At 44.8% G+C, this 27,877-nt stretch overlaps 1 protein-coding gene across 1 annotated transcript in view; it reads right to left on the bottom strand.

Moving 5' to 3' along the window:
• The window catches only part of papss2b (3'-phosphoadenosine 5'-phosphosulfate synthase 2b), an 88,196-nt gene that overhangs the window by 3,830 nt on the left and 56,489 nt on the right, over positions 1 to 27,877 (bottom strand). The window contains exons 8-11 of the mRNA XM_041210437.1: positions 16,555 to 16,760; positions 13,966 to 14,101; positions 10,482 to 10,750; positions 637 to 866 (exon numbers count right to left, since the gene is read on the bottom strand). Coding sequence (XP_041066371.1) covers positions 637 to 866; positions 10,482 to 10,750; positions 13,966 to 14,101; positions 16,555 to 16,760 — 841 coding nt within the window. The remainder of the gene's footprint in view (positions 1 to 636; positions 867 to 10,481; positions 10,751 to 13,965; positions 14,102 to 16,554; positions 16,761 to 27,877) is intronic.

Genomic DNA, 27,877 nt, shown 5'->3' with positions numbered 1-27,877 from the left:
TTGTGGGGGTGGGGAGACGGTGGCAGAATTATTAAGTTCCAGGAAATGTTTTACTGAATACCTTTCTGAAACAGAATCCCATTGGTTGAATGTGTTGTTTGGTTCCCGATGCTGAGTTCAATCATTGTTCTCAAATTGCCACTTTAACATTGTCAATTATATCATACCAGGACTGAGAGGAACGCACCTCAGTAAAGGTTCATTTTTACAAAAAGAATTTGTGGAGAGTCATGCTCCCTTCTAACATCATTGCTCACAAATCCAAACCCCACATTTGTCACACGGGGAGCATACATGCTATAATGATTGGGATTTGCGAATGCCTTTTTCCCTACTCCTATTTATCTGGACGGTACAATGAGCCTTACATCCAGAAGAGCAAGGCATTCTGCTGCTCTATTATTGCTGCTTGATCATTGGGTAACAAATGGCATGTTTTTGAATGTTTTATCTTCTTTTGGTGGTACTAGCTAAACTGTCTCCTAGCAGTGATAGGAGCTCTTGAGAAACAGACTGACCATGCCTGGTTGGAAAGCTTGGGATTCAATGACAATGCCTAGCATTAAAGGCTTGAACTGTCACAGTTCCTTAGATTTGATTCATCAGGCTTGAAAGTGTGTTCTTGTAACATCTCACCTGTCTGGGTCATAGAAGTCCATGCACTTCTTATCCTTATTGTATGCAGCAACTCTGAAGGGTATGATCTCCACAGACGTTAGACCCGGTGCCATGCTCAGAACCTTCCCTCCATGTGTTGGCTCATACAGATCCTTCTTAGTGACAGGATGAGGCATGCCCGCAGGATCACGGCCTACAATGTAGAAATTGGCTCCGGCAATCATACGGGACCTGCAGTGCCACTGAACCTGAAAACAAACAGCACATAAAAGTAGCAGCTCTCAATAGGATGCAGTGGTAATTAGTCAACTGAACAACTGCCAGTGTTAGTGTCACGAGCCCCATCTACTCAAAGCACAGGGGTCCTGCTCTGCCAGTACTATTCTGCTGCGCCTCTTGCCTCATTGTAAGTCCCAAGGTCAGAGCTATTTACATTGGGGAAAGGGTGGGCACTTATGTCATTGGGGCTGAAACAATTTAATGTTGTCACTTTTCCAATGGCAATTGATCTGCCAGGAAAGCAGCACAGGTGGGCCCCACTTCCGCTAGGGATCTAGTTCTGGAACGCAGTGCATCGGCCAAAGTGGGTGCTGCAGCAGTGGAGGCAGAACAGGCATTATTCTACTTCTTCCTGTGGCCTTTTGTTATATGTGTGTCTGGATAGTGAGTGCTGAGAAATGGCTAAACATCAGTGTTAAACCTAGACCTATTCTCACCTAGACCAGGAACTTCTTTAGGCCTTTCTCCTACTTTGTGCCATACTTTCGCTGGAAATGCAGCAGCAAACCTGGTTACCAGTGTCAGTTAGGGAATTGAAGTGAGACAAACCCGCAGGAAAACATATAGTGGGTAAAATTTGACTCTAGTGTTGCTGCAAATGGATCGCATCAAAATGGCCATCCAATATACATCCTGTCCAATGCCAACGGGAGAAACCTCAGGTAGACTGTGTAATGGGAATGTGGATCACTGAATGTGGCCAGGAGCAGGGAGACTAATTGTTTTTCCTTTCACACAGCTCATGGATACTGAAGCACAAGGTTAGCACTCCACCCCTCCTCCCTCACCCTCATCATGGATGACAGCAGCACATAGCGCCCAGTAAGTCATCGATAAGAAGATGCTATACAATTAATCCACTGTTCATGTAGGACAGCATGGTACTGGAATTGTAGGAGATGTGAAACAAATGAAGCATTGTTATCTATCATGTAGCGTGGTATTTCATTTCATTTTGTCTTGGTACATATGGGGTTAAGAATCAGTATCACAGAGGAAGTGACCTGGTGATTTTGTGACTTTGCTCTACCAGCAGAGGGCCTTACCCTCCCATGGTGCAAACTCCTGTGTGGCTGCCTATCAGTAATGTGGACACATAAATGATCCTTTGTATCTGTGTTAGGGAGGGTTCAAATAATCAATTCAAATACAACCATCTTGTCGATCTTACTTGTAGATATGTTTGATTGGCACTTGTTAGCTTCTTTTTAAGGGGCCAATTTTAACTATAACCACCTGTTGTTTATGGGGAGGTAGTGGCTTGAAAGTGGCATCAGGTCATTTATTGCCCTGTTTACACTGGCATTTGGGCTGCTACCATCTTGGTAGCAGATTTAAATACGCAGCCTGTGAATCCATCTGCTTTAGGCAGGAAGCCATTTTAGAATGGCCAGCCAGCGTGAAATGGACACTGAAATACTCAGCGCTGCCGGGGTGGAGGCGGGAGAGGGTGGGCACCAACGTCGCTGTGGGTGCTGGTGAGTGCTTCCAGTGAGCTTCCTGAAGGCAGAGAGATGCCTCAGGGAGCTACAGACCTCCGCAGAATAAAGGAAATGACAAAAATGCTGCAAAATATGTCCATGCAGTACAATTAAGCACCTGAAAGCATACCTCATAAAAAAAGTCCTCAGATATTTCTTTTTATTTTATTTCCCCATGGAGATTTCATCCTGCCCTGGATCAAGGTTTGAGCAAAAATAAGGAGACAATACTATAGAATACATCCCAGAAATTGCTGTAAATCAGGAATTCAAAGGGTGGGAGGAACTTGGGAAAAATACAAACACCAGGGAAGTGGTACTTAGCAAATTGTTGGAACTGTGGGCTGACAAATCCCTGGGTCCTGATGGACTTCATCCTAGGGTCTTAAAAGAAGTGGCTAGTGAGATAGTTGATGCATTGGTTTTAATTTTCCAAAGCTCCCTAGATTCGGGAAGATTCCTTTAGATTGGAAAATAGCAAATGTAACTGCTTTATTCAAAAAGAGAGGAGGACAGAAAGCAGGAAACTGTAGGCCAGCTAGCTTAACATCTGCCATAGGGAAAATGTTGGAAGCTATTTTTAAAGATGTTATGGTAGGGTACTTAGAAAAATTCAAGGCAATCAGGCAGAGTCAGCATGATTCTGTGAAAGGAAAATCATGTTTAACCAATTTATTGGAGTTCTTTGAAGGACTCACATTTGCTGTGGATAAGGGGGAACCAGTGATGTGCTGTACTTAGATTTCCAGAAGGCATTTGATAAGGTGTATATGAAAATTTATTGCGGGAAATAAAATTTCATGCATGGATAGAAAATCGGCTAGATAACAGGAAACAGAATGTACGCATAAATGGGTCTTTTTCGTTTGGCTGGGTGTAATGAGTGGTGTGCCACAGGGGTCAGTGCTGAGGCTTCAACTTACAATTTCTATAAATGACTTGGAAAGGACTGGGGGTGTGGTTGCTAAATTTGCTTATGACACAAAGATAGGTAGGAAAGTAAGTTGTGAAGAGGATCTAAGGAGGCTACAAAGGGACATAGGTAGGTTAAGTGAGTGAGCAAAGATCTGGCAAATGGAGTATAATGTGGGCAAATGGAGTATAATGTGGGCAAATGTGAACTTGTCGATTTTGGCAGGAAGAATTAAAAAAGAAGCATCTTATTTAAATGGTGAGAGATTACAAAGCTCTGAGATTCAAAGTGATCTGGGAGTCCTAGTGCATGATTCTCAAAAGGCTAATATGCAGTAGTTAGGAAAACTAATAGAATGTTATCATATATTGTGAGTGGATTTGGATATAAAATTAGGGAGGTTATGCTTCAATTCTACAGGACACTGGTGAGACCACGCCTGTAGTGCTGTGTACAGTATTGTCTCCTTATTTAAAGAAGAATGTAAATGTGCTGGAAGCAGTTCAGAGAAGGTTTATTAAACTAGTACCTGGATTGGGCAGGTTGTCTTATGAGAACAGGTTGGACAGGTTAGGTTTGTATCCACTGGAGTTTAGAAGAGTAAGAGGCGATGTGACTGAAACATATAAGATCCTGAGGGGTCTTGACAGGATGGACGTGGAGAGGATGTTTCCTCTTGTGGGAGAAATAGTACTAGAGGTCACTGTTTAAAAATAAGGGGTCAGCCATTTAAGACAAAAATGAGGAGAACTTATTTCTCTCAGAGGGCTGAGTCTTTGGAAGTCTCTTCCTCAAAAGGCAGTGGAAGCAGAACCTTTGAATATTATTAAGACAGAGCTAGATAGATTCTTGATAAGCAACAGTTGAAAGGCTATCGGGGGTAGGTGGGAGATTACAATCAGATCAGCCATGGATCTAATTGAATGGTGGAATGGGCTCCAGGGGCTAATTGGCCTCCTCCTGCTCCTAATTCTTATGTTTGTGATGGGTCACTGGTGTGGTGTGTGCAGTTCACTGGATCAGTGTGCATGAATCGTGGGCAACAGGCGAGCAGTGAGGGCGTTCCTCACTCCAATTACCATCTTCACAAATGGTAAAATATGATCCCACACGTCTACATTTCCTCTTTCCAGTCACCTTTTTGAAAGACATTTCTGAGCGCCTTTTGTTTAAATTTAGCAGTTCCTCCAAAACTATGAGAAAGAGATAAATAGGCCAGCAAGAGAGATGGCCATATTACAGTTAACATTCAGTGACCTTGGGCATGGTTCAGTTCACACTGAAGTATAATGTAGCGGACCAACTGAGAGTTACTTTTTATCTCCCTAGGAGAGATAATTATTCTGTAAGCACTGTAAATCTCAGTGTGTCATTGCTTCTGTTCACTTATCTATTTACGTTTTTAGAATTTGATTGGCAGTTTAGAGTCTAAGGCATTACCAATGGATTGGTCCTTCTTTTGCCTTCCAAAGTTAGGGAGGATCATATAAACTTAAAAGAAGAAGGAACTAAGATTTTTAAGGTGTCTTTCATGATCTCAGGATGTCCCAAAGCAGTTTACAACTGACATGAGGGCAGTGATATCCTCAGCATACAATAATAAGAGTTCAATTCCTATGCTCACCATATAATACCTAGATAATGGGCAGGTAAACGTGTGCTCTGCTTCAGAGGGAGTGAAGAGTTGTTTACAGGAAACACTGCACCCCAGCAAAACATCTGGAGTAAAGACACAAAAATCATAAAGGATTTGCCACAGTAAAATTAATGAAATAATCCTGGCATCTCACAAATACAGACTCCATCTGCAGCACCTTCAAGGTATATGGCACAAAACTGGTGCCTTAAGTTCTACTGTGGCAAGATAACATCCAGAATGGAATAAAGTCTAGTATGGTTATTGCTGCCTATTCTGACAGTCTAGCAAGATTGATTATTGAGTTGAACTCTCAGAATGTCCCACTATATGGCAGGATAAATCATCTCGTTATTCCGACCTAAACAAATCATCTCGTTATTCCGACCTAAACAAATCATCTCATTATTCTGGCCTTTATAGAATGTTTTTTTCCCCAAGTTCTGCCTGTGACTTTGGTTCCTGAGCGCTTAAACCACGTGTTACTCTCTCTCTTTGCTTAGATCAAAATATGAAACATGACTCATTGGCCACTGAGAGGATTCTACTGCAAATTCCCTAAAAGCCACTTTCTCCAAGATTAGTCCAGTACAGGTTCAGTCATTATAATTGCAAGTTTGGCAACACCAAAATTCTTCATAGTCACTGGAGCATTTAAAAGGATGTAAAGTTTGTAATCTTTAGGATATTCTTAACAATGCATGAGGTTATGATTTGAAAATATGGAATGCACGTGATTTAAATGATGACAATTAGGGCTGTTTCCCAATTGGATTCAATGTGAATCCCTGATCTTTTGTCCAATAATTTAGGTGGATAAAGAAACAGGGACTGCAGGCCCTTGATTTCCAATTAGTATTCCCTGCACGTTACTTCCAGGCTCAGCTATTCTACTCTCGTGGCCTGTGTCCCATTTTCTACCTTTCATAAATCTGAGTTTATCCAAAACTCTGTTGCCTGTATCCTCAGCTGCACCTGGTTCCGTTCCCCATCACTGACTCTCAAAGACTCAATTTAAAAATTCTTATTCTTGTACTCAAATTGCTTCAGGGCATCACTGACATGATGGGCTGAATGGCCTCCTTCTGCACCATAACAATTCTATGATTCTGTGAAGGGGCTAGAGTTGGAAGAATGTAGAGTTCTCAGAGGATTGCAGGGCCTGCCTGCCGAACTGAAAATTCTGCCCTATGACTCAGTGCCCTTCTCCTGCCTTTTGCCTGTAACTCTGCACACTATTTCTATTTAAATAATCACCTAATGCCCTCTTGAATGCCTTGATTGAACCTGCCTCCAGCACACTTCCAGGCAGTGTACTCCAGACCTGAACCGCTCGCTGTGTGAAAAGGTTTTTTCTCACATCGCATTTGCCTTTTTTGCAAGTCGCTTTAAATCTGTCCCCTCTCATTCTTGATCCTTTTACAAGCAGGAACAGTTTCTCCCTATCTACTTCATCCATCCCCCTCATGGTTTTAAACATCTCTATCAAATGTCCTCTTAGCCTTCTTCTCTCTAAGGAGTACAGTCCCAACTTCTCCAATCCACCTTCGTAACTGAAGCTTCTCATCCCTGCAATCATTTTTGTAAACCTCTTCTGCACTCTCTCCAACGTGTTCACATAGTTCCTAAAGTGTGGTGCCCAGAATAGTACACAATACATCAGCTGAGGTCTAACTAGTGTCCTATACAAGTTCAGCATAACCTCCTTGCTCTTGTACTCTGTCTCTATTAATAAAGCCCACAATATTGTATGCTTTATTAACTGCTGTCTCTAGCTGTCCTGCCATCTTTAATGGCTTATGCACATATACACCCAAGTCCCTCTGCTCCTGCACACCCTTTAGAGTTGTACCCCTTATTTTATATTGTCTCTCCATGTTCTTCCTACCAAAATGAATCAGCTCACGATTCTCTGCATTGAACTTAATCTGCCATCTATCGGCCCATTCCACCAACTTGCCTATGTCCTTTTGAAGTTCTACACTATCCTCCTCATAGCTTACAATGTTTCCAAGTTTTGTATCATCTGCAAACTTTGAAAATGTCCTTTACACATTCTTTACTCCCTTCACCCACAATTAGTGGCTACGCCTTCAGCAGCCAGGCCCTAAGCTCAGGAATGCCTTCTCTAAAAATCTCCATATATTCACTTCTCTCTCCTTCTTTCAGATCCTTACCCCTTTGTTGAGGCTTTCAATCACATGTCCTAATATTACTCTCCTCGATTTGGTGTCAATTTTTGTTTGGTTAGACTCCTGCAAAGCACCTTGGGATGCCTATGCTAAAGATGCTACATAAATGCTGTTGTTACAAGTGCCAAATTGTGCTGGGAGTGTTCGATTAGAGAACCAGCCTTGTGCTGTATTTGTTCCCAAATGGATGAATTCCCCAGCTCTCCTGCAAAAGTGGTCACACCTCTGATGAATATATGTCCATAAAGCACCTTCACTGGCACCATAGAGGCCTCCACTGGCTGTCTGAAATAATCCTGTGCCAGGAAACGTGGCTGTGCTGGCCACCTTCACAGTCATGTTGGGAGTAGTGTGGGCAGATGAGAGCAGCTACAGGCCATCATAGAGGAGTGCCAGCCTGTTTCCTCTTTGGTGAACAACAACAGTAACTTGCATTTATTTAGAACCTTTAACATAATAAAACATCCCATGGCACTTCATAGGCGTGTTATCAAAGTTGCAGGCTCATTTATTGAGACTAGGCAAATGGGAACATTTATACATGGACAGAAAGCGTGAAGACACCAGCAGCAGCACTGTATGTGTGTTTCTGCTTAAAAGCGAAAGTGAAACTAAAACTGATTGCTTGACACACTTCCTTCTAGTGATGACATGCTGCAATCCTTTAAAGGCATATTACAACAAAGGAGCTCTACCTGATTTCCTCTTTGGTGAAAAACAATAACAACAACAACAACTTGCATTTATACAGCACCTTTAAACTAATAAAACATTCCATGGCACTTCATAGTCACGTTATGGAATGGAGGGCTTTGGGTACAGCAAGCCAATGTGCAATAGTAAGCGCAGATGTGATGGGTGAACGGGACTTGGGCAGCAGAGTTTTAGATAAGCTTAACATCATGGAGTGTGGGAGATGGGAGGCTGGCCAGCAGTAGATACTCTTTTCATACATATCATCTCAGCAAAGGATATGTGCCCGCTACAAATTGTTCAGAGTGGGCAAATTGGTAGGGTGCATCATGAAAATTGCCTTATAAAGGGATACTTATCAGAAGTGCCATTCCTGCACCCAAGCCACACTCGCTAAGATGGGATGCAATGGGTGGGATTTGGGGCAGCAGTAGGGGGGACAGAGTTGGTTAAAATTTCCCAATGCCCTAACTACAATCCCGACCCCCCAAATACCCTGCAACTACCCCCTCACCCCCTGACCACTGACCCCACCCCCAACTACTCCCCCACCCACTGACTACCCCCCAGCCCCCGACCACTTCCCAACCTCGATTAACCCCATTCTCCCGCTAACCCTGACTGCCTCACAACCTCCCAACTACTCTCCCAATACCCCCTTCTACCCCCCTCAACACCCCCGACTACCTCCAAAATGTCCAACCACCCTTCCGACCCCCTCACTACCCCCGTATTATCCCAACACCCTCACTGACTACCCTTCCATGTACCATGACAACCCCCAAAACCCTGACTACCCTCCTGCTCCCCCACCAACTACCCCTTCCCAACCACCCTCCCCAACACGCCGGCTACCTTGCCAAACCCCAGACCACCCTCACAGTGGCCTCACATTTTTAGTAGTAAGTTCAAGGCTGCATATGTTGATAACCGAGAGAAACATTGGGCCAGAACCTCGGAGGATTGCCAACCCCCTCCTTTTTTCCTACCTTGGTCGGGAGCTTCACCTTTCTCACCCAAACATCCGACTCAGGCCGGTACAGTGCTGAGGGTTCCTGAGGCCTTCAGTTGAGTGCAGCAGTAGTAGGGGAAGTGAAGCCAAGTCCCCTTTTTACAGCACCAGCTGCCACAAAGCAGGTCATTTTGAAGGTCCCAGCCAGTTTGAGAAGCCAGAGAGAAGGCAATTGCTAAAATAAGTGGATGGGATGGGGAACTGGTGAAGGTATGTGTTGTGGGAGCAGGTGGATTGGTGGGGGAGACGGGAGGGGGGGTGTGGGAATGTGTTGGGGGAGAGGGGTGTAGGATGGGTCGGGAGGATAGGATGTGTCCAGGGGTGGGGGCAGGATGGGCCCAGGGGTGGGGGCAGGGTGGGGTGGGATATGATGGGTCGGGTGGTTCGGGTGATCAGTCGGGGGGTGGGGGGAGTAGTCCAGGGGTTTGTGATAGTAGGGGGGGTCAGGAAGGTAGTCGTGGGGGTCTGAAAGATAGTTGGGAGTTGGGGGGTGCTTGCTGGGGTTTGGGGGGCTGGTCAGTAGCGTAGTCTGGGGTGTGGGGGGATAGTCAAGGGGGTGTTAGGTCAGGAGGGTAGTTGGGGGTTGGGAGGTAGTCGGGGTTAGTCGGGGATGGGGTGACGCCGTGTTTGGGTGCGGATAGGGCGGTGGTCAGGTGGGCTAAATGGGTGGTCGGTGGGGGGGGTATTTCATTTGGGGGTCAGGGCAGTCAGTACTAGGAGTTAGAAGTGGTTTTAATTCTTCTAATTTTTCTTGGATAACTATTCACTAAGAGAGTCGGAACCATCTGAAGTCACCGATTTAAGTCAGATTATCTGATGGTTCTCAGTGCAGGGTAATTGCCCATCAGAAGTTTAAACTTCCCAGCAATTCCCATGCAATCCTTGTGTGGGAAGGATTATTTACAGGCATGGTAATTACCACTGAAACTCTCCAAATCTTCACACTCAGAGATTTCTCATTTTCACCTAACTCTGAGAGTAGCCATGCCTTATTTATAATGAAAACAAAAATATCTGGAGAAACTCAGCAGGTCTGACAGCATCTGTGGAGAGGGATACAGTTGATGTTTCGAGTCCATATGACCCTTCATCAGAACTAAGACATATAGAAATGAGATGAAATATAAGCTAGTAGAAGGGAGTGGGACAGGTGGAGCTCGAAAGGGGGCCAATGATAGATGGAGGCCAAGAAAAGACTGCCAAAGATGTCATAGAAAATGACAAAGGGGTATTGACAATGATGTTATCTAAAAGATGTTTATCCCTTTCTAACTCACCAGAGTCATTGTGAGCAGAGATGATAATCTTTTAAATGAAAACCAAATCAACAAAATTGGGATAAATCAGGCACAGAGTGAGCAGAGATGATGCCAGCCTTCATTACTATACATTATAATGAGCTGCTTTGGACCACTGGAAAGGTCAACATTAGGAAATTTTGTGGGGGGTTAGGGGGTGGCAACAGAACAATCTTGAACCAAAGAGTTAACGGAAATGGTAATTTTTCACAGAGAAAATGCTGAAAGCGACAAGGTAATTCAGTATTTATAACACATATGTCATTTTTGCCTAAGTGGTCTTACGCCCAATGCTCTCAGGTGCTGAGTGATCTTAACGTGCCCGTCTACTTCCTGCCTTTCCTCAATCTCTTACTAACCTCCGTTGGCCCGGCATACATCATGGGTGATGGGAAGATGGCTACAATGGTTGACTGCGGGTCCAACACCCCTTCTTCCAGAACCGCCGCATGCTGCTTCATGCGCCAGTCCAGCGGGACATCGTCATCTTTGGTCCAGCCCCCAAGTGGGTGCAGGAGCAGCACCGGCCGCTTGTAGCCCCTCTCCAGGAGCCGGTGTCTCGTGTCCTGCATCAGTAGAGCGTGGCCATTATGAACAGGGTTACGGAGCTGGAATGCAAAAACGGCATCTGCAACAAAGATAAGAAAGGATCATTTTTGTATTTTGCGTGAAAGAATTACTGGCTGGCTATATTACTTCAGAAAATTTTGTCTTGACAAATAGGTTACAGTTGACTGTATTCATCATTAGACCATAAGACATAGGAGCAGAAATTAGGCCATTCAGCCCATCGAGTCTGCTCTGCCATTCAATCATGGCTGATAAGTTTTTCAACCCCATTCTCCCGCCTTCTCCCTGTAACCTTTGATCCCCTTACAAATCAAGAACCTATCTATCTCGGTCTTAAATACACTCAATGACCTGGCCTCCACAGTCTTCTGTGGCAATGAATTCCATAGATTCACCACTCTCTGGCTAAAGAAGTTTCTCCTCAACTCTGTTCTAAAAGGTCTTCCCTTTACTCTGAGTCTGTGCCATCGGGTCCTAGTCTCTCCTACTAATGGAAACATCTTCTCCACGTCGACTCTGTCCAGGCCTTTCAGTATTCTGTAAGCTTCAATCAGATCCCCCCTCATCCTTCACCAATTGAAAAATTATTTTCTTTCCATTCTAAGAACAGCAACAACATGCATTGATAGGATACCTTTAAAGTACTAAAACTCTCATGCAAATTGAATCAAATGAATCCCCAGTTGAGCTGTAAAGTTGAGTTCAATGTCACAAACCTGTTTTGGTAATAAATAAGTCTACTGCTAGCACGACCAGCTGTATTTCAGCTTTTAGTGCAATCCTATGCTTACTTTGAAGCAGAGAACAGTTACACCAAGGCATCATTATGAAAACAGCAGCACCACATTTATGCACACTACGGAAATGCAGGCAAAGCCGTTAAACAGTTACCAAAAGTTAAGTAAGTTTATCCAAAAATGCAATCTACTTTTAAAGTGGTTCCTAAACGTTCACTCAAACATCTTAACATGATAGTCAGTTGTAGCTTATAACTAGAAGCAACAACAACTTATATTTATATAGTGCCTTTAACATAATAAAACATCCCATGGTGCTTCACAGGATCATTATGAAACAAAGGGCAGGAATTTACCTCAATGGGCGGGCGTGGCCGGTGGGCCCATAAGTGTCCGCGAAATCGGCTACTGCCTGCGATCGGGCCCTGACCGTGACTTCACGATGGCTAGCCAATTAACAACCAACCAGCGTGAATCGCACACTGAAATGATCAGTGCTGCCTGAGTGGGCGGGGTGGGGGAGGGGAAGAGTGCGAGCGCAGATGTCAGTGCATGTGCGCGGTTGCACTCAATGAAATCTCCCTGAAGGCACAGAGCTGCCTCAGGGTGCTGAAGACTTTTAACATTAAAAATAAAGAATGGAAAAATAAGGAAAACATGTCCCCTCATGTGCCGCTGCCACATGAGCAGGGGCATGTTAAAAATTAGTTTTAAAAGTTTTTACTGTTTAAAAAAATCACCAGTTGAAATCTCATCCCGCCCATGGATCAGGTTTCACTAAAATGCAAAGGCCGTTTGGCCTACTTGCCCACCCGCCAACCATAAGGTTGGATGGGCAGGGGAAAATTCAATTAAATAAATGAATTAATGGGCTTAACAGCCCTCTTCATAGTTGGCGGGTGTGTTGCTGACTCCCATATGTGCCCGCCGACCAAAGTACCAGTGTGTGATGCTGTTGGGATGCTCACTCGACGCCATCGCGCACTATTTTACTCCCGCTTGGGTCGGGTGCACGCCCGCCCGACTAGGGAAAAATTCTGTCCAAAGGATGACTCTGAGCTATAGAAGGAAATATTAGAACAGATCATCAAAAGCTTGGTCAAAGAGGTGGGTCTTAAGGAGGAAAGTGAGCTAGAGAAGTGGAGAGGTGTAGTGGTGGGGGGCAGAGGGCAGAATTCCAGAGCTTAGAGCCCAGACAAGTGAAGGTGCAAGAACCAATGGTGGAACAATTAAAATCGGGTATGTACAAGAGGCCTGAATTAGAGAAGTGCAGATATCTTGGAGGGTTGTTCGGCTGGAGGAGATTACAGACATCGGGAGGATAAAATCATGGGGAAATTTGAAAACAGGATGAGAATTTTAAAATCAAGTCATTGCTTGACTGGGAGCCAGTGTATGTCAGTGAGCATAGGAGTGACACAGGACTTGGTGCGAGTTAAGACGTGAACAACTGGGGATTGGATGGCTTCAAGTTTAGGGAGAGTGGAATGTGGGAGGCCAGTCTGGAGTGCACTGGAATAGTCATGTCAAGAGGTAATGCAAGCATGAATGAAGGTTTCAGCAGATGAGCTGAGACAAGGGTGAAGTTGGGTGATGTTATGGAGTTAGAAATAGGTGGGCTTAGTGATGGCGTGAATGAGGTCAGAACCTCAGCTTGGCATCAAGTACAACAAATTTGTGAACAGACTAGTTTAATCTCAGACTGTTGCCAAGGAGAGGCATGGAACTGGCACCTAGGGAATGGAGTTTGGATTGGGGAGTGAAAACAATGGCTTCAGTATTCCCAATATTTAATTGGAGGAAACTTCTTCCCAACCAGTTCTGGATGACCCAGCAAACCCCTATCATAGAAGCATAGTGGCTTACCACACAGGGAGCCATTTGGTCCATTGTGTCTGTTCAGGATCTTTGCTAGAGCAATTCACAACTGATCCCATTGCCTTGCTCTCTCCCAGGTCTTGCATTTTGTATCTTAGCCACTCTTCCTTTAAAAGGTGTAATGATTTACTACTCGTGATAAAACATTCTGTGCTCCAACAACTCTGCACAAAGCAATTTCCCTCCTCCATTTTCTGACAATTTCAAACTGATGAACCTTCGTCACTGACTATCAAAATAATTTTAAAACCTCTCTCCCAAACTGCACAATAGTCATCTACAAATATAATCTTCGGTAAGATTTCAGAACTGACATCCACAAGAAGTTTTCTAATTGCTGGATGATTAGAGAAATTAAGAATGATACTAAAGGATCACGGTGTGGCTAAGAAACAATGTTTATACGCAAGATCCAAGAGGGACTACAATGGCTTGGGTACCTTTCAAGAATGGGAACATGGCCCTACAGAAACCCATGGAACAAGAAACCAAGGACGACCACTGGATAGACTCTGTGAAAAGTAATTTATCACAGAAGGGGACGGAGATTACTGGAGGGACCAGGCTGGCTCAGAACAGATATTAGTGGAGTGAATTCATTCAGCCCCATCATCAATACTGAGCTGAGGGGAATTTAGCAGCAGTGGAGAAATTATACCAGCGTTCATGTCTTTAAACTTCTGCTTGAGTTCCTGAGGAGTTAGGCGATACTGATCCAGACCATCATTCCACCGAATCCTCTCCAGTACCTGAAGGTCACCTCCAACAAGCCAGTCTCCACTTTCCATCACCATCTGAAATAGTTATTATTAAAGCAACGTTTAGAAATGTGCTCCATGTTAAATAACCCACCTCCATCTCCAGAAACGAATCACGCCTGCACTTATCTATAAAGCACAACACTTTGGATTTATTCTTCTTGCTGATGAACTTTGTTGCTGCAGGTGGAAACAACACCATCAGCGAGACTCAGTGGTTCCTTAGCTATGTCAATGCCTAAACTTAAAGTCATTGACACCTTCGGCAAGTAAGAAGTGATGTGCAGTGCCAAAGCTTATTGAAAAGTGCTGACCTGTGGTGTCAGGGAATGCTGTGGTGTGAGTTGCTGAGCCCCCCACCGTCCAATCTCAGGTGTGTCCCTGTGGTGAGCGTCACAGAGAGGGCCAGTACCTTCCCCTGAATGAGATCTGCGGTACTTTCTGGCAGCCATTTTGAAGCTGTAGTTAGTTGGAGTAAGATTGCCGACTCTACTTGTGTCCCAGAGGTTTCATCACTTTACTTCTCACTTGGAACCACTCTGCCCAATCAAGTAGCCTTTATTCCCATCTCCAATATTATAATAGCTAATAAAGAAAAGGGACCCAAGAAAGAAAACACACATTTTTTCAATGCCATATTTTTTCTTCTGGGTTACTTACAGCATGTCCATGCAGGTGATTGATCTTTCATTCCTGGAGACTCCAGGACAAGCCTAGGAGAGTTGGTAACCCTAAGGTGGAGCTTAGAGTTCGTTCACTTGCCCTTCCCCAACAAAGTTAAATTCCAGTTATTAAAGGAGGTTGCACCTTGGAAATCTCCAAAAACACTTTTTAGTCCTGATATTAAAAGCAGTCAGCTAGGATTTTTGCCCTATGAGTGAGTGGGGCTGAAAGGGACTGTGCAAGTCTTGAAACTTACCAAACACTTCTTGTAACGTTCTTTGCACTCAAAGCCATTAAACCTTCTTGGCTCATACCACTTCACACCTAGTAGGATGCCATCAAATTGGTAGTTCCAGTTCTTCATCGTGTTTTCACCTTATATATTTTAATTATACAGAGCTGACAATTGATTCTTTACAAGTAGTAGATTGAAGAGGCACACTGACCAAAATATGACATTCCTACATCTTGGTATTCAAATTGGTTTGGAGCTTTGAGCAAGGTTCCTGGCTCAGCACGGTTGCAATGTGAAGATAGGGGTCAGCATGAGGTTAGGGGTCAGAGTGAGGTTAGAGGTCAGCATTATTAGGGATCATTGAAGTTAGGATGAGGTTAGAGGCCACCGTGAGGTTAGGGGTCAGTGTGTTTAGGGATCATTGAAGTTAGGGGTCAGCATGAGATTAGGGGTCATTGTGAGATTAAGGGTCAGGGTGGAGTTAAGGGGCAGTATGAGGTTAGGGGGTCAGTGTAAACTTAAGAGGCCAGAGTGAGGTTAGTGTCAGTCTGAATTTAAGGGTCAGTGTGAAGTTAGGAGATCAGTATGAGGTTGGGGTAAGTGTGAGGTTAGGGGTCAGTGTGAGGCTAGGGGTCAGTGTGAACTTAAAGGTGTGAAGTTAGGGGTCAGTGTAAAGTTATGGGTCAGTGTGAGTTAGAGGTCAGTGTGAAGTTATGGGTCAATGTGAGGTTAGGGAACTCCATCTCTCTCCTTACCAACTGTCTGAGTCTGAGTCAGAGAGTTTACAACCTTGGGATCACACTTGATCCCAAGCTAAGCTTTCAACCACATATCCTCACAATCCCTAAAACTGCATAGCTCCCCCTTCATAGCTTTGTCTGACTTCCTCTTCCCTGCCCCGGCTGATCTTCTGCTGAAGCCCTCATCCATGTCCTTGTCACCTCTAGGCTTAACTATTCTAATGCCTCAAGGCCAGCCTCCCATCTTGCATCCTATATAATTGTGAGGCCATCCAAAACTCTACTGCCCATATCCTAATTCACACCAAACCCCTTTTACCTATCACCACTGTGCTTGCTGACTTACACTGGTTACCTATCTCTGTGACCTCCTCCAGTCCCCCAACCCTCCGAAATCTTTGAACCCTTCCAATTCTGGCCTCTTGAGCGTCTCCAATTTTAACTGTTCCACCATTGGCAACCATGATTTCAGCTGCCTAGACCCCAAGCTCTGGAATTCCCTCATTTAGTCTCTGCATCTCTTTACCTCCCTCCTTTCCTTAAAACCTATTTGACTAAGTTTCTCCTCTTTTGCACCAATGTGGCTTGCTGCCAAATTCTGACAACACCCCTGTGAAGTGCCTTGGGATTATTATACTATGTTAAAGGTGCTATATGAATGCAAGTTTCTGCTGTAGAACTTAGGGGTCAGTGTGAGGTTAGAGGTCAATGTGAGGTTAGGGATCAATACAAGTTAGGGTTCAGAAATGTGTTAAGGATCACTGGCTTGCTAACCTGTATGAAACAAATTGGGTAGAGTCTGAGTACTGGCACTTGTTCAATTTGTTCGTTCAGCCATTGGCGTCACATACCTTAATGTAGGGATGCTTTTCACAGGTTGTTCCCCACTGTCGTGCACAACGTTCCTCTTTTCTGTGCAGATAAAACTCTGGGTTTTGAAGTATGGCCACTCTACGACCCGAGTATACAAGCGCAAAGGCTGAACAGCAGCCCAAACGTTCTTTATCTTCCGTGCTGACCGGCAGGACGATTGGAATAGTCAGATTGATGACTCCACCTGTGAACAACAAGACCAGTTACTCTATAGGACAGAATCCTTTACTATAAGGGACACATCAAAATAGCAACTGTTACTATCACAAAATTATAAAGGGGAAAGAGATTGATTAAGAGGGGAAAAATAGAGTATGACAGTAAACTTGCAATGAACATAAAAGAGGGCTGTAAAAGCTTCTATAAGTATGTAAGAAGAAACGATTAGTGAAGAAAAATGTAGGTCCCTTACAGTGCGAAAAAGGAGAATTTGTAGTAGAGAACAAGGATTTTGCAGAGCAATTAAACAGCTACTTTAGCTCTGTCTTCACAGAGGAAGACTTAAACAACTTCCCAGAAATACTAGGGAACCAAAGGTCTGGAGAGAAGGAGGAATTGAAGGAAATTAGTATTACTAAAACAATAGTACTGGGGATATTAATGGGAAAGTCAAAAATCCCCCTGGCCTAATAATCTACATCCTAGAGTACTAAAGGAGGTGGCCATAGAAATAGTGGATGCATTGGTTGTCATCTTCCAAAATTCTGTAGATTCTGGAACAGTCCTGGCAGATTGGAGGGTGGAAGATGTAACCCCACTATTTAAAAAAGGAGAGAGGGTAAAAACAGGGAATTACAGACAGGTTAGCCTAACATCAGTGGTAGTGAAAATGCTAGTCTACTATAAAGGATGTGATAACAGGACACTTAGAAAATATCAACGGGATTAGACAATGTCAACATAGATTTATGGAAGGGAAATCATGTTGGACAAACCTCCTCAGGATGTAACTAGTAGAATAGATAAGAGAGAACCAGTGGATGTGGTGTATTTGGATTTTCAGAAAGCTTTTGATAAAGTCCCACATAAGAGGTTAGTGCATAAAATTAATGCACATGGGATTGGGGGTAATATATTAGCATGGGTTGAGAATTGGTTAGCAGACAGGAAACAGAAAGTAAGAATAAATGGGTCTTTTTTGGAATGGCAGGTGGCGACTAATGGGGGACCGCAGGGATCAGTGCTTGGGCCCCAGCTATTCACAACATATATCAATGATTTGGATGAGGGAACCAAATGTAATATTTCCAAGTTTGGTGATGACACAAAACTAGGTGAGAATGTGAGCGATGACGAGGGTGTTAACAGGCTTCAAGGTGATTTAGACAAGTTGAGTGAATGATAAAATACATGGCAGATGCAGTATAGGGAATAAATGTGAAGTCATCCACTTTGATAGGAAAAACAGAATGGCAGAGTATTAGTTAAATGATGATAGATTGGGAAATGTTGTTGTACAGAGGGACCTGGGTATCCTTGTACACCAATCACTGAAAGCAAGAATGCAGAAGCAAGAATGCAGGAGCAACAAGCAAGAAGGCAAATGGTATGTTGGTCTTCATTGCAATAAGATTTGAGCACAGGAGCAAGGATGTCTTGCTGCAGCTGTACAGGGCCTAGATGAGACCACACCTGGAGTATTGTGTGCAGTTTTGCTCTCATTACCTAAGAAAGGATATACTTGCCATAGAGGGAGTGCAGCGAGGGTTCACCAGACTGATTCCAGGGAGTCAGGATTGTCGTATGAGGAGAGATTGGGCCGACTAGGCCTGTATTCACGGGAGTTTAGAAGAATGAGAGGGGATCTCATTGAATTGTATAAAATTCTGACAGGGCGGGACAGACTGGATCCAGGGATGATGTTTTCTTTGGCTGGGGGATCTAGAACAAGAGGTCACAGTTTCAGGATACAGGGTAGGCCATTTAGAACTGGGATGAGGAGAAACTTCTTCATTCAGAGGGTGGTGAACCTGTGGAATTCTCTACCACAGAGGGCTGTGGACGTCAAGTCGCTGAATATACTTAAGAAGGAAATAGATAGATTTCTAGACTCTAAAGGCATCAAGGGGTATGGGGAGAGAGCGCGAGTATGGCATTGAGATAGAGGATCAGCCATGGTCATATTGAATAGCGGAGCAGGCTCAAAAGGACAAATGACTTACTCCTGCTTCTATTTTTCCTATGTTTCTATTCATATAGGAACATAAATAGGCCATTCAGTTTCTTACTTACATTTTGGCTGATCCGTATCTCAACCCTTTTTACCCATTTTGCTCCATACCCCTCAATACCATTACCCAACAAAAATCTAATGATCTCAGTATTAAGAAACCAACTGACTCCAAGGTTCAACAGCCGTTTTGGGGATATAATCCCTTATGTTATCCTACTTTTTGAGGGACAAAGCACTTTCCAATTTCCTCCAAAATGACCTTGGTCTAATTTTAAGGTTATGTTGTCTTATTCTTGATACCCTTGCCAGAGGAAATAGTTTCTCTCTCTTTTTATCAAATCCTTTCAACATTTTAAATACTTTGATCAAATCACTTCTCATTTTTCTATACTTCAGGGAATACAAGCCAATTTGTGTAACCTGTCCTTATAACTTCACCCTCTAAGCCCAAGAGTCATATATATGAAGTTAAACTCCACAAAGCAAATGACTTATCAGCTCAGATCTTCCAGTCTCTGGATTGTCAGAGCCCAGACATATGACCCAAGATGTGCATCGGGACCCCACCAGAAATGTGGAGCAGAGTTGGGTGCCAAAAATTAGGAGCAGAGCAAAATCCAGGCTATCATTCACTATTGATTCATTGAGGTTGGACATTATATGCCTATCTACTGTTACGACTATAAGAAATATTATAGTTTGTTTGCAGCTGTGGTAGCCCAGATTTTCAGCCCGCTGGCAGTCATACGGGCAGCAATCACTTGGGCTCTTGGTGGCATGAGGTCCGGGAGTGTCCCACCAAAACTGGCAGGAAACGTTAGCTGGCAACGTGTCCCCACCATTCCTACAGCCTTCCTGCGGGCAGTGATTTTAATCTGCTCCTTTCGGCAGGCGAGTGGAGAGATTCTCAGGACAGCAGCGGAGACCTTATTTACATACTCAAATCATTTCCCAGTTACATAGTTGGGACTTGACTGGACTTTAAATATCCAATTATTCAATTTTCTTTCATAAATTCATGTTAATCCTGATTCTGTTTCCATCAGTCTTTCACGTAGGACATTTCGGGTTGTACCAATTTGCTGTGTTCAACTTGCTGAAGTGTACATTAAAGGTGCACTTACATTGCAAATATTGATGCAAACATAATTTTGTGAAATTTAAATAGTTTAATTCCCTGTCCTAATCCTTCTTTTCCACCTCACCTTCTATTTTCTCACAATACATCTAAATAGCTGTATAAATAATATTTGACCGAGTGTGGCATCAAGGAGCCCTAGTAAAACTGGAGTCCATGAGAATCAGGGGAAAACTTTCCACTGGTTGGAGTCATACCTAGCACAAAGGAAAATGGTTGTGGTTGTTGGAGGTCAGTCATCTCAGCTCCAGGACATCACTGCAGGAGTTCCTCAGGGTAGTGTCCTTGGCCCAACCATCTTCAGCTGCTTCATCAATGACCTTCCATCCGTCATAAGGTCAAAAGTGGGGATGTTCGCTGATGGTTTTACACAATGTTCAGCACCATTCACGAGTCCTCAGATACAGAAGCAATCTATGTCCAAATGCAGCAAGACCTGGACAATATCCAGGTTTGGACTGACAAGTGGCAAGTAATATTCATGCCACACAAGTGTCAGGCAATGACCATCTCCAACAAGAGAGAATCCAACCATCACCCCTTGATGTTCAATGGCATTACCATCACTGAATCCCCCACTAACAACATCCTGGGGGGGTTACCATTGACCAGAAACTGAATTGGACTAGACATATAAATACTGTGGCTACAAGAGCAGGTCAGAGTGTGATGGAATATTCACCACTTGCCTGGATGAGTGCAGCTCTCACAACACTCAAGAAGATTGACACTGTCCAGGACAAAGCAGCCCACTTGGTTGGCACCACATCCACAAACATTCACTCCCTCCACCACTGATGCACAGTAGCAGCAGTGTGTACCATCTACGAGATGCACTGCAGTAATTCACCAAGGCTCCTTCGACGGCACCTTCAAAACCCACAACCACTATCATCTAGAATGACAAGGGCAACAGATAGATGGGAACACTACCACCTGGTCGTTCTGCTCCAAGTCACTCATCATCCTGACTTGGAAATATATCGCCGTTCCTTTACTGTCGCTGGGTCAAAAACCTGGAACTCCCCTCCTTACACCACTGTGGGTGTATCTACACCACATGGACTGCAGCGGTACGAGAAGGCAGCTCACCGCCATCTTCTCAAGGGCAGCTAGGGATGGGCAATAAATGCTCGGCCAGCCAGTGAAGCTCACATCCCGAGAATGAATAAAAAAAAGGGTATGAGAGAGTTTATTCTGATTCCCATTGACATCAGTTTTGCTAGGGTTCTTTGATGCCATACTCGGTAAAATGCTGCATTGATGTCAAGGGCAGTCACTCTCACCTCACCTCTGGAATTCAGCTCTTTTGTCCAGGTTTGAACCAAGGCTGAAATGAGGTCTGGATCAGAGTGGCCCTGGTGGAACCCAAACTGAGCACCAGCGAGCAGGTTATTATTGTGTAAGTGCCACTTGATAGCACTGTTGATGACATCTTCCAACATTTTGCTGATGATTAAGTGTGATAGGGCAGTAATTATCGAGATTGGGTTTGTCCTGCTTTTTGTGATCAGGATATACCATGGCAATTTGCCACATTGCCAGGTAGATGTCAGGTTTGTAGCTGTGCTGAAACAGCTTGACTAGGGGTGTGACTAGTTGTGGGCACAATTCTCTAGTACTAGAACTGGGATGTTGTCAGGGCCCATGCCCTTTGTAGTATATAGTATGCTTGACTTTTTCTTGATATCATTAGGAGTGGATTGAATTGGTTGAAGACTGGCACCTATGATACTGGACCTCAGGGGAAAGCTGAGATGGATTATGTACTCAGCACTTCTGGCTGAAGACGCAAATGCTCTTTTTGCATTGCCTTATTTTTTGCATTGATGTTCCAGGTTGCCCCATAACTGAGGATGGGAATTTCTGCAGAGCGTCCTCCTCCAGTAAGTTGTTTAATGGGCTACCGCCACTCACGACTGTATGTGGCAGGACTGCAGAGCTTAGATCTGGTCTGTTGATTGTGGGATCGCTTAGTTCTGTCTATTGCATGTTGCTCTTGCTGTTTAGTATACAAGTAGTCCTGTGTTGTAACTTAACCAAGTTGGCATCTTATTTTTAGGTATGCCTGGTGCTGTTCCTGGCATGCCCTCCTGCACTCTTCATTGAACCACGGTTGATCCCCCAGCTTGACGGTAATGGTGGAGTGAAGGATATACTGGGCCATGAGGTTGCAAGTTGTGGTAGAATACAATTCTGCTGCTGCTGCTGATGGCCCACGGCACCTCATAGATACTCAGCTTGAGTTGCTAGATCTGTTCAAAATCTATCCTATTTAGCATGGTGGTAGTGCCACACAACACGATGGACTGTATCCTCAATGTGGTGATGAGACTTCATCTCCACAAGGGCTGTGCGGTGGTCACTTCTACTGATACTGTCATAGACTGATACATTTGTGGCAGTTAGATGAGTGTGAGGTCAGTAGGTTTTTCCCTCTAATTTGTACTTTTACCACTTGAGGTAAGTATAGTTTAGCAGATAAGTTCTTCAGGACTCAGCCAGCAATGGTTCAACAAAACCACTCTTGGTGATAGGACTTTGAAGTCCCCCACCCTGTGTACATTATGTGCCCTTATTATCCTTAGTGCTTCATCGAAGTGATGTTTAACATGGGGAGTACCGATACATCAACTGAGTGAGGGCGGTAGGTGGTGATCAGCAGGAGGTTACCTTGCCCATGTTTGACCTGATGCCATGAAACTTCATGGAGTCCTGAGCCAATACTCCCAAGGCCACTCTCGCCCCACCATATGCCACTGTGCCACCATCTCTAAAAGATCTGTCCTGTTGCTGGGACAGCACAGAAGCAGGGATGGTGCTAGAGGAGTCTAAGACATTGACTGTAAAGTATGATGCTGTGAGCATGTCTATGCCAGACTGCTGCTTGACTAGCCAGTGGGGCAGCTCTCCCAATTTTGGCACAAGACCCCAGAGGAAACATATAAATAGGAAAAGGGTGGGAAATGAGGAGTAGGGCCAATTAGGGACCTAAAAATGGATTTACGCGTGGAGCAGAGGGCACAGCCGAGGTATTACATGAATACTTTGCATCTGTGTTTACCAAGGAAGAAGACACTACATTGGTCATGGTGAAGGAGAAGGTTATTTCAGACACTAGAAGGGTTTAAAATTGATAAGGACAAGGTATTGGATACGCTGTCTGAACGTAAAGTTGATAAGTCACCAGGGGCGGATGAGATGCATTCAAGAATACTGAGGGAAGAGTAAGTGGAAATTATGGAGGCACTGGTTATAGTTTTCCAGTCTTCCTTAGCTCAGGGGTGGTGCCAGAGGACCGGAGAATTGCAAATATTACACCCTTGTTCAAAAAAGAATGTAAAGATAAGTCCAGCCACTACAGGCCAGTTAGTTTAACTTTGGTAAAAGCAAAATACTGGGGATGCTGGAAATCTGAAATAAAAACATAAATAGCTGGAAAAGCTCAGCAGGTCTAACAGCATCTGTGGAGAGGAAGACAGAGTTAACATTTCGAGTCCATATGACTCTTCATCAGAAATAAGGAAAAATGGAAATGAAATGAAATATAAGCTGATTGAGGGGGGTGAGACAGATAAAGCTGGATAGAGGGTCAGTGACAGGTGCAGGCAAAGAAGAGATTGCCAAGATGTCATAGACAAAAGGAGAAAGAGGTGTTGATGGTGGTGATATTAGCTAAGGAATGTGCTAATGGTGACATTAAGGGTAGAAAGCAGGACGAGCAAGTGACAGATAGCCCTAGTGGGGGGGTGGGGTAAGGGGAAGGGATCAAAATGGGCTAAAAGGTAGAGATAAAGCAATGGATTGAAATAAATTTAAAAATAATAATAGAAATAGGTGGGAAAAGAAAAATATATTTAAAAAATATATATATAAATTATTAGAAAAAAGGGGGATTGGAAAGGGGGTGGGGATGGAGGAGAGAGTTCATGGTCTGAAGTTGTTGAACTCAATATTCAGTCCGGAAGGCTGTAAAGTGCCTAGTCGGAAGGTGAGGTGCTGTTCCTCCAGTTTGCGTCGAGCTTCACTGGAACATTGCAACAGGCCAAGGACAGACATGTAGGCATGAGAGCAGGGTGCAGTGTTGAAATGGCAAGCGACAGGGTGGTCTGGATCATGCTTGCGGACAGACTGAAGGTGTTCCACAAAGTGGTCACCCAGTCTGCGTTTGGTCTCTCCAATGTCGAGGAGACCGCATTGGGAACAGCGAATGCAGTGACTAAATTGAGTGAAGTGCAAGTGTAGTGCTGCTTCACTTGAAAGGAGTGTTTGGGCCCTTGGATGGTGAGGAGGGGGGAAGTAAAGGGGCAGGTGTTGCACCTTCTGTGGTAGCATGGAAAGGTGCCGTGGGAGGGGGTTGATGTGTAGGGGGTGATGGAGAAGTGGACCAGGGTGCCCTGGAGGGAATGGTCCCTACGGAATGCCGACAGGGGGGTGAAGGGAAGATGTGTTTGGTGGTGGCATCATGCTGGAGTTGGCGGAAATGGCGGAGGATGATCCTTTGAATGCGGAGGCTGGTGGGGTAATAATTGAGGACAAGGGGGACCCTATCATGGTTCTGGGAGGGAGAGGAAGGTGTGAGAGCAGATATGCGGGAGATGGGCCTGACATAGTTGAGGGCCCTGTCAACCACCGTGGATGGAAAACCTCAGTTAAGGAAGAAGGAAGACATGTCAGAAGAACTGTTTTGGAAAGTGGCATCATCAGAACAGATGCGACGGAGGCGAAGGAACTGAGAGAATGTAATGGAGTCCTTACAGGAAGTGGGGTGTGAGGAGCTGTAGTCAAGGTAGCTGTGGGAGTCGGTAGGCTTGTAATGAGTATTGGTGGACAGTCTATCACCAGAAATTGAGACAGAGAGGTCAAGGAAGGGAAGGGAAGTGTCAGAGATGGACCATGTGAAAATGATGGAGGAGTGGAAATTGGAAGCAAAATTAATAAATGTTTCCAGATCCAGACGAGAGCATGAAGCGGCACCGAAGTAGTCCTTGATGTACTGGGGAAAGAGTTGTAGGAGGGGGCCGGAGTAGGACTAGAACAAGGAATGTTCCACATACCCCATAAAGAGACAGGCATAACTGGGGCCCATTCAGGTACCCATAGCCACACCTTTTATTTAGAGAAAGTGAGACGAGTTTAAGCTGAAATTGTCAGTGAGAGAACAAGTTCAGCCAGACGGAGGAGAGTGGTGGTGGATGGGAAAACTTCTAGAAACAATAATCCAAGACAAAATTAATAGTCACATGGATAAACATGGATTAATTAAGGAAAGCCTGCATGGATATCTTAAGGGAAAATCATGTCCAGCTAACTTGCTGGAGTTTTTTAATAAGGTAACAGAGAGGGTTGACGAATGTAATGCTGTTGACGTGATGTACATGGCTGTCCAGAAGGCATTTGACACAACGCCACACAACAGACTTGTGAGCAAAGTTTATAGCTCAAGGACTAAAAGGGAAATAGTAACATAGATGCAAAATTGGCTAAGCAACAGGAAACAGAGAATAGTAATTAATAGATGGTTTTTGGGCTGGAGGAAGGTTTGTAGTGGAGTTCCCCAGATGTCTTTGTAGTTGGCAACAGAAGCAAAAGCAATATGAGAAAAAAATGTTTTCACGCAGTGAGTGGTTAAGGTCTCGAATGCACTGCCTGAGAGTGTGGTGCAGGGAGCTTTGGTGCAGGTTGAAGCATTTAAAAGGGAATTGGACTCTTACCCAAAAAGGAAGAACGTGCAGGATTATAGGGAGAAGGTGGGAGAACGGCAGTAAAGGAATTGCTTATTCAGAGAGCCATTGCAGACATGATGAGCTGAATGGTCTCTTTCTGCACTGCAATGATTCTGTGATTTTGTGATGTTGTTGTGGACAACTTGGCAGGGTCAACAGGGTTGTATGTGCCCTTGTCGTTTCTGCTGCCTAGATAGATGAAGGGTGGTCCGTCCAGTTTTATTCTTATTCAACTGTTCTGCAGTGGTTTGATGGAACTGAGAGTCTTGCCAGGCTATTGCAGTGTCAACCACATTACTGTGACTCTGGAATCACATGTAGGTCAGAGCACGTAAGGGCAGCACGTTTCCTTCTATGAAGGGCATCAGTGAACCAGGTGAGCTTTTTTACCTCAATCTGCTTGTTTCATGCTCATCATTACTGAAATTAGCTTTTTAATTCCAGATTTATTAATATATACATTTAAATTCGCCCAGCTACTGTGGTGGGATTCAAACTCATGTCTCTGGTGCACTGGTCCAGGCCTCTGGCTTAGTCGTCCAGTAACATTAGCGTAGTGATAAAGTTCCTGATGGATTTTTGGGTCACTTTTGCAAGCAGCTGGGGAGAACAGCCTTAGGGATGATAAAAAAATTGTTCTTTATTTTTCTGGAGTCTCCGGTAATACTGGACAGAATTTTCCCGCTGGTGTGCGGGGTTGGGCCCCGCATGTCCGCGCTTAAAATGACGCGTGGTGATGTCGGGCAAGCGTCCTGACGCCACTGCACACCATCACGATATTTCATTGGCTGGCGTGGGATGATGTCTGATGCGCACCCGTCATTAATTAACGGGCCACTTAAGGCCCTTGACTTACAATCGACACCGATTTTTTGGCGCATGTGCAATCTTCAGGTCGGCACATGGGTGCAATGAGCAGACGGGTAGGACATATTTGTATAAACCTCATCCACAGGCGGGATAAGAGGGCTCACTGGGGTCGCAAAGGTGCACTGTCAAGGATTCATTTTTCAAAGTTATTGAAACTTGCCTGTGTGATCTGCAGTACTTCAAAATGCATACCAGCTGCTTTGTCTGGACTCTTAACCTTCAGGTCAGCACACTGCAGTGAGGAATCTTTTCTGGGCCTGCAGGTTTCAGGAAGCCTTCCCTTAGCCTGGGAATGGGAGCTGAGCTCTCCACTGGAGCATCTCCTCTGAGGAGGAAGGGAGGGTTAGAAGGGGGAGGAGGCCAGGAGTGCACACTCAGCCTCTGGGGGAGCCACCTTTAGGAGGACAGGCGCAGGCACAAGGGGTGCAGAGCCTAGAGGTGAACCAAGGCGAAAGGGGCCGCAGAAAATGCCACCATCCTGCTGCTAGGGTATACAGGTGGCACAGCAGCTACCTCAATATGTCTGAGGTACAGGGCCGAAGGAGGCTCCGTCTCTCAAGGGAGATAGTCAACTGTCAGATGATTGGGCCTGAGATCTCTGTTAAAAGATCTCCCCATGCCAGTGGCTCTGAAGGTCACAGCTACCCTCAACTTCTATGCCTCTGGATCCTTCCAGGGGTCCGTGGGTGATCTTTGCTGTGTCTCCCAATCAGCTGTCCACACTTGTGTCAAGCAGGTTACAGACGCACTGCTCAGACGGGCACTGACCTCCATCCTCTATCATTGGGACCAGGCAAACCAGACACAGCGAACCAGAGGCTTCACAGCCATTGCTGGCTTCCCCTGCATCCAGAGTGCTATAGACTGCACACATGTGGCCATCAAGGTGCCAGCAGATGAGTCTGGTGCCTTCGTCAACAGGAAGGGCTTCTACTCCATGAATGTGCAGATAGTGTGTGACCACAAGATGCTGATTCTACAAGTCTGTGCAAGGTACTCAGGCAGCTCCCATGACGCCTACATCCTCAGACACTCTCAGATGCCGGGGATCTTCAGTGCTCCAGTCCGGCTGGATGGATGGCTGCTGGGTGACAAGGGCTATCCCCTCAGAAGGTGGCTCATGATGCCTCTCCGCCATCCAAGAACAAAAGCTGAACAACGGTACAATAGGAGCCTCGCCTCCACAAGAGCTGTGGTGGAGAGAGCCATCGGCCTTCTCAAAATGCACTTCCAATGCCTGGACCGCTCAGGAGGTGCACTCCAGCATCCCCCAGATCGTGTGTCGCTGATAGTGGTTGCATGCTGCGCTCTCCACAATTTTGCGCTGGAAAGGGGGAGCGCAGTGGATGATGAAGATGTCGGTGCAGTGGCTGCGGCTGCACACAATGAGTCCA

The sequence above is a fragment of the Carcharodon carcharias genome, chromosome 17 (assembly GCF_017639515.1).
Source record: "Carcharodon carcharias isolate sCarCar2 chromosome 17, sCarCar2.pri, whole genome shotgun sequence".
NCBI classification, from domain to species: Eukaryota; Metazoa; Chordata; class Chondrichthyes; order Lamniformes; family Lamnidae; genus Carcharodon; species Carcharodon carcharias.
Note: the sequence above shows the minus strand (reverse complement) of the source record. Positions and strands in the feature narration are given on the sequence as shown.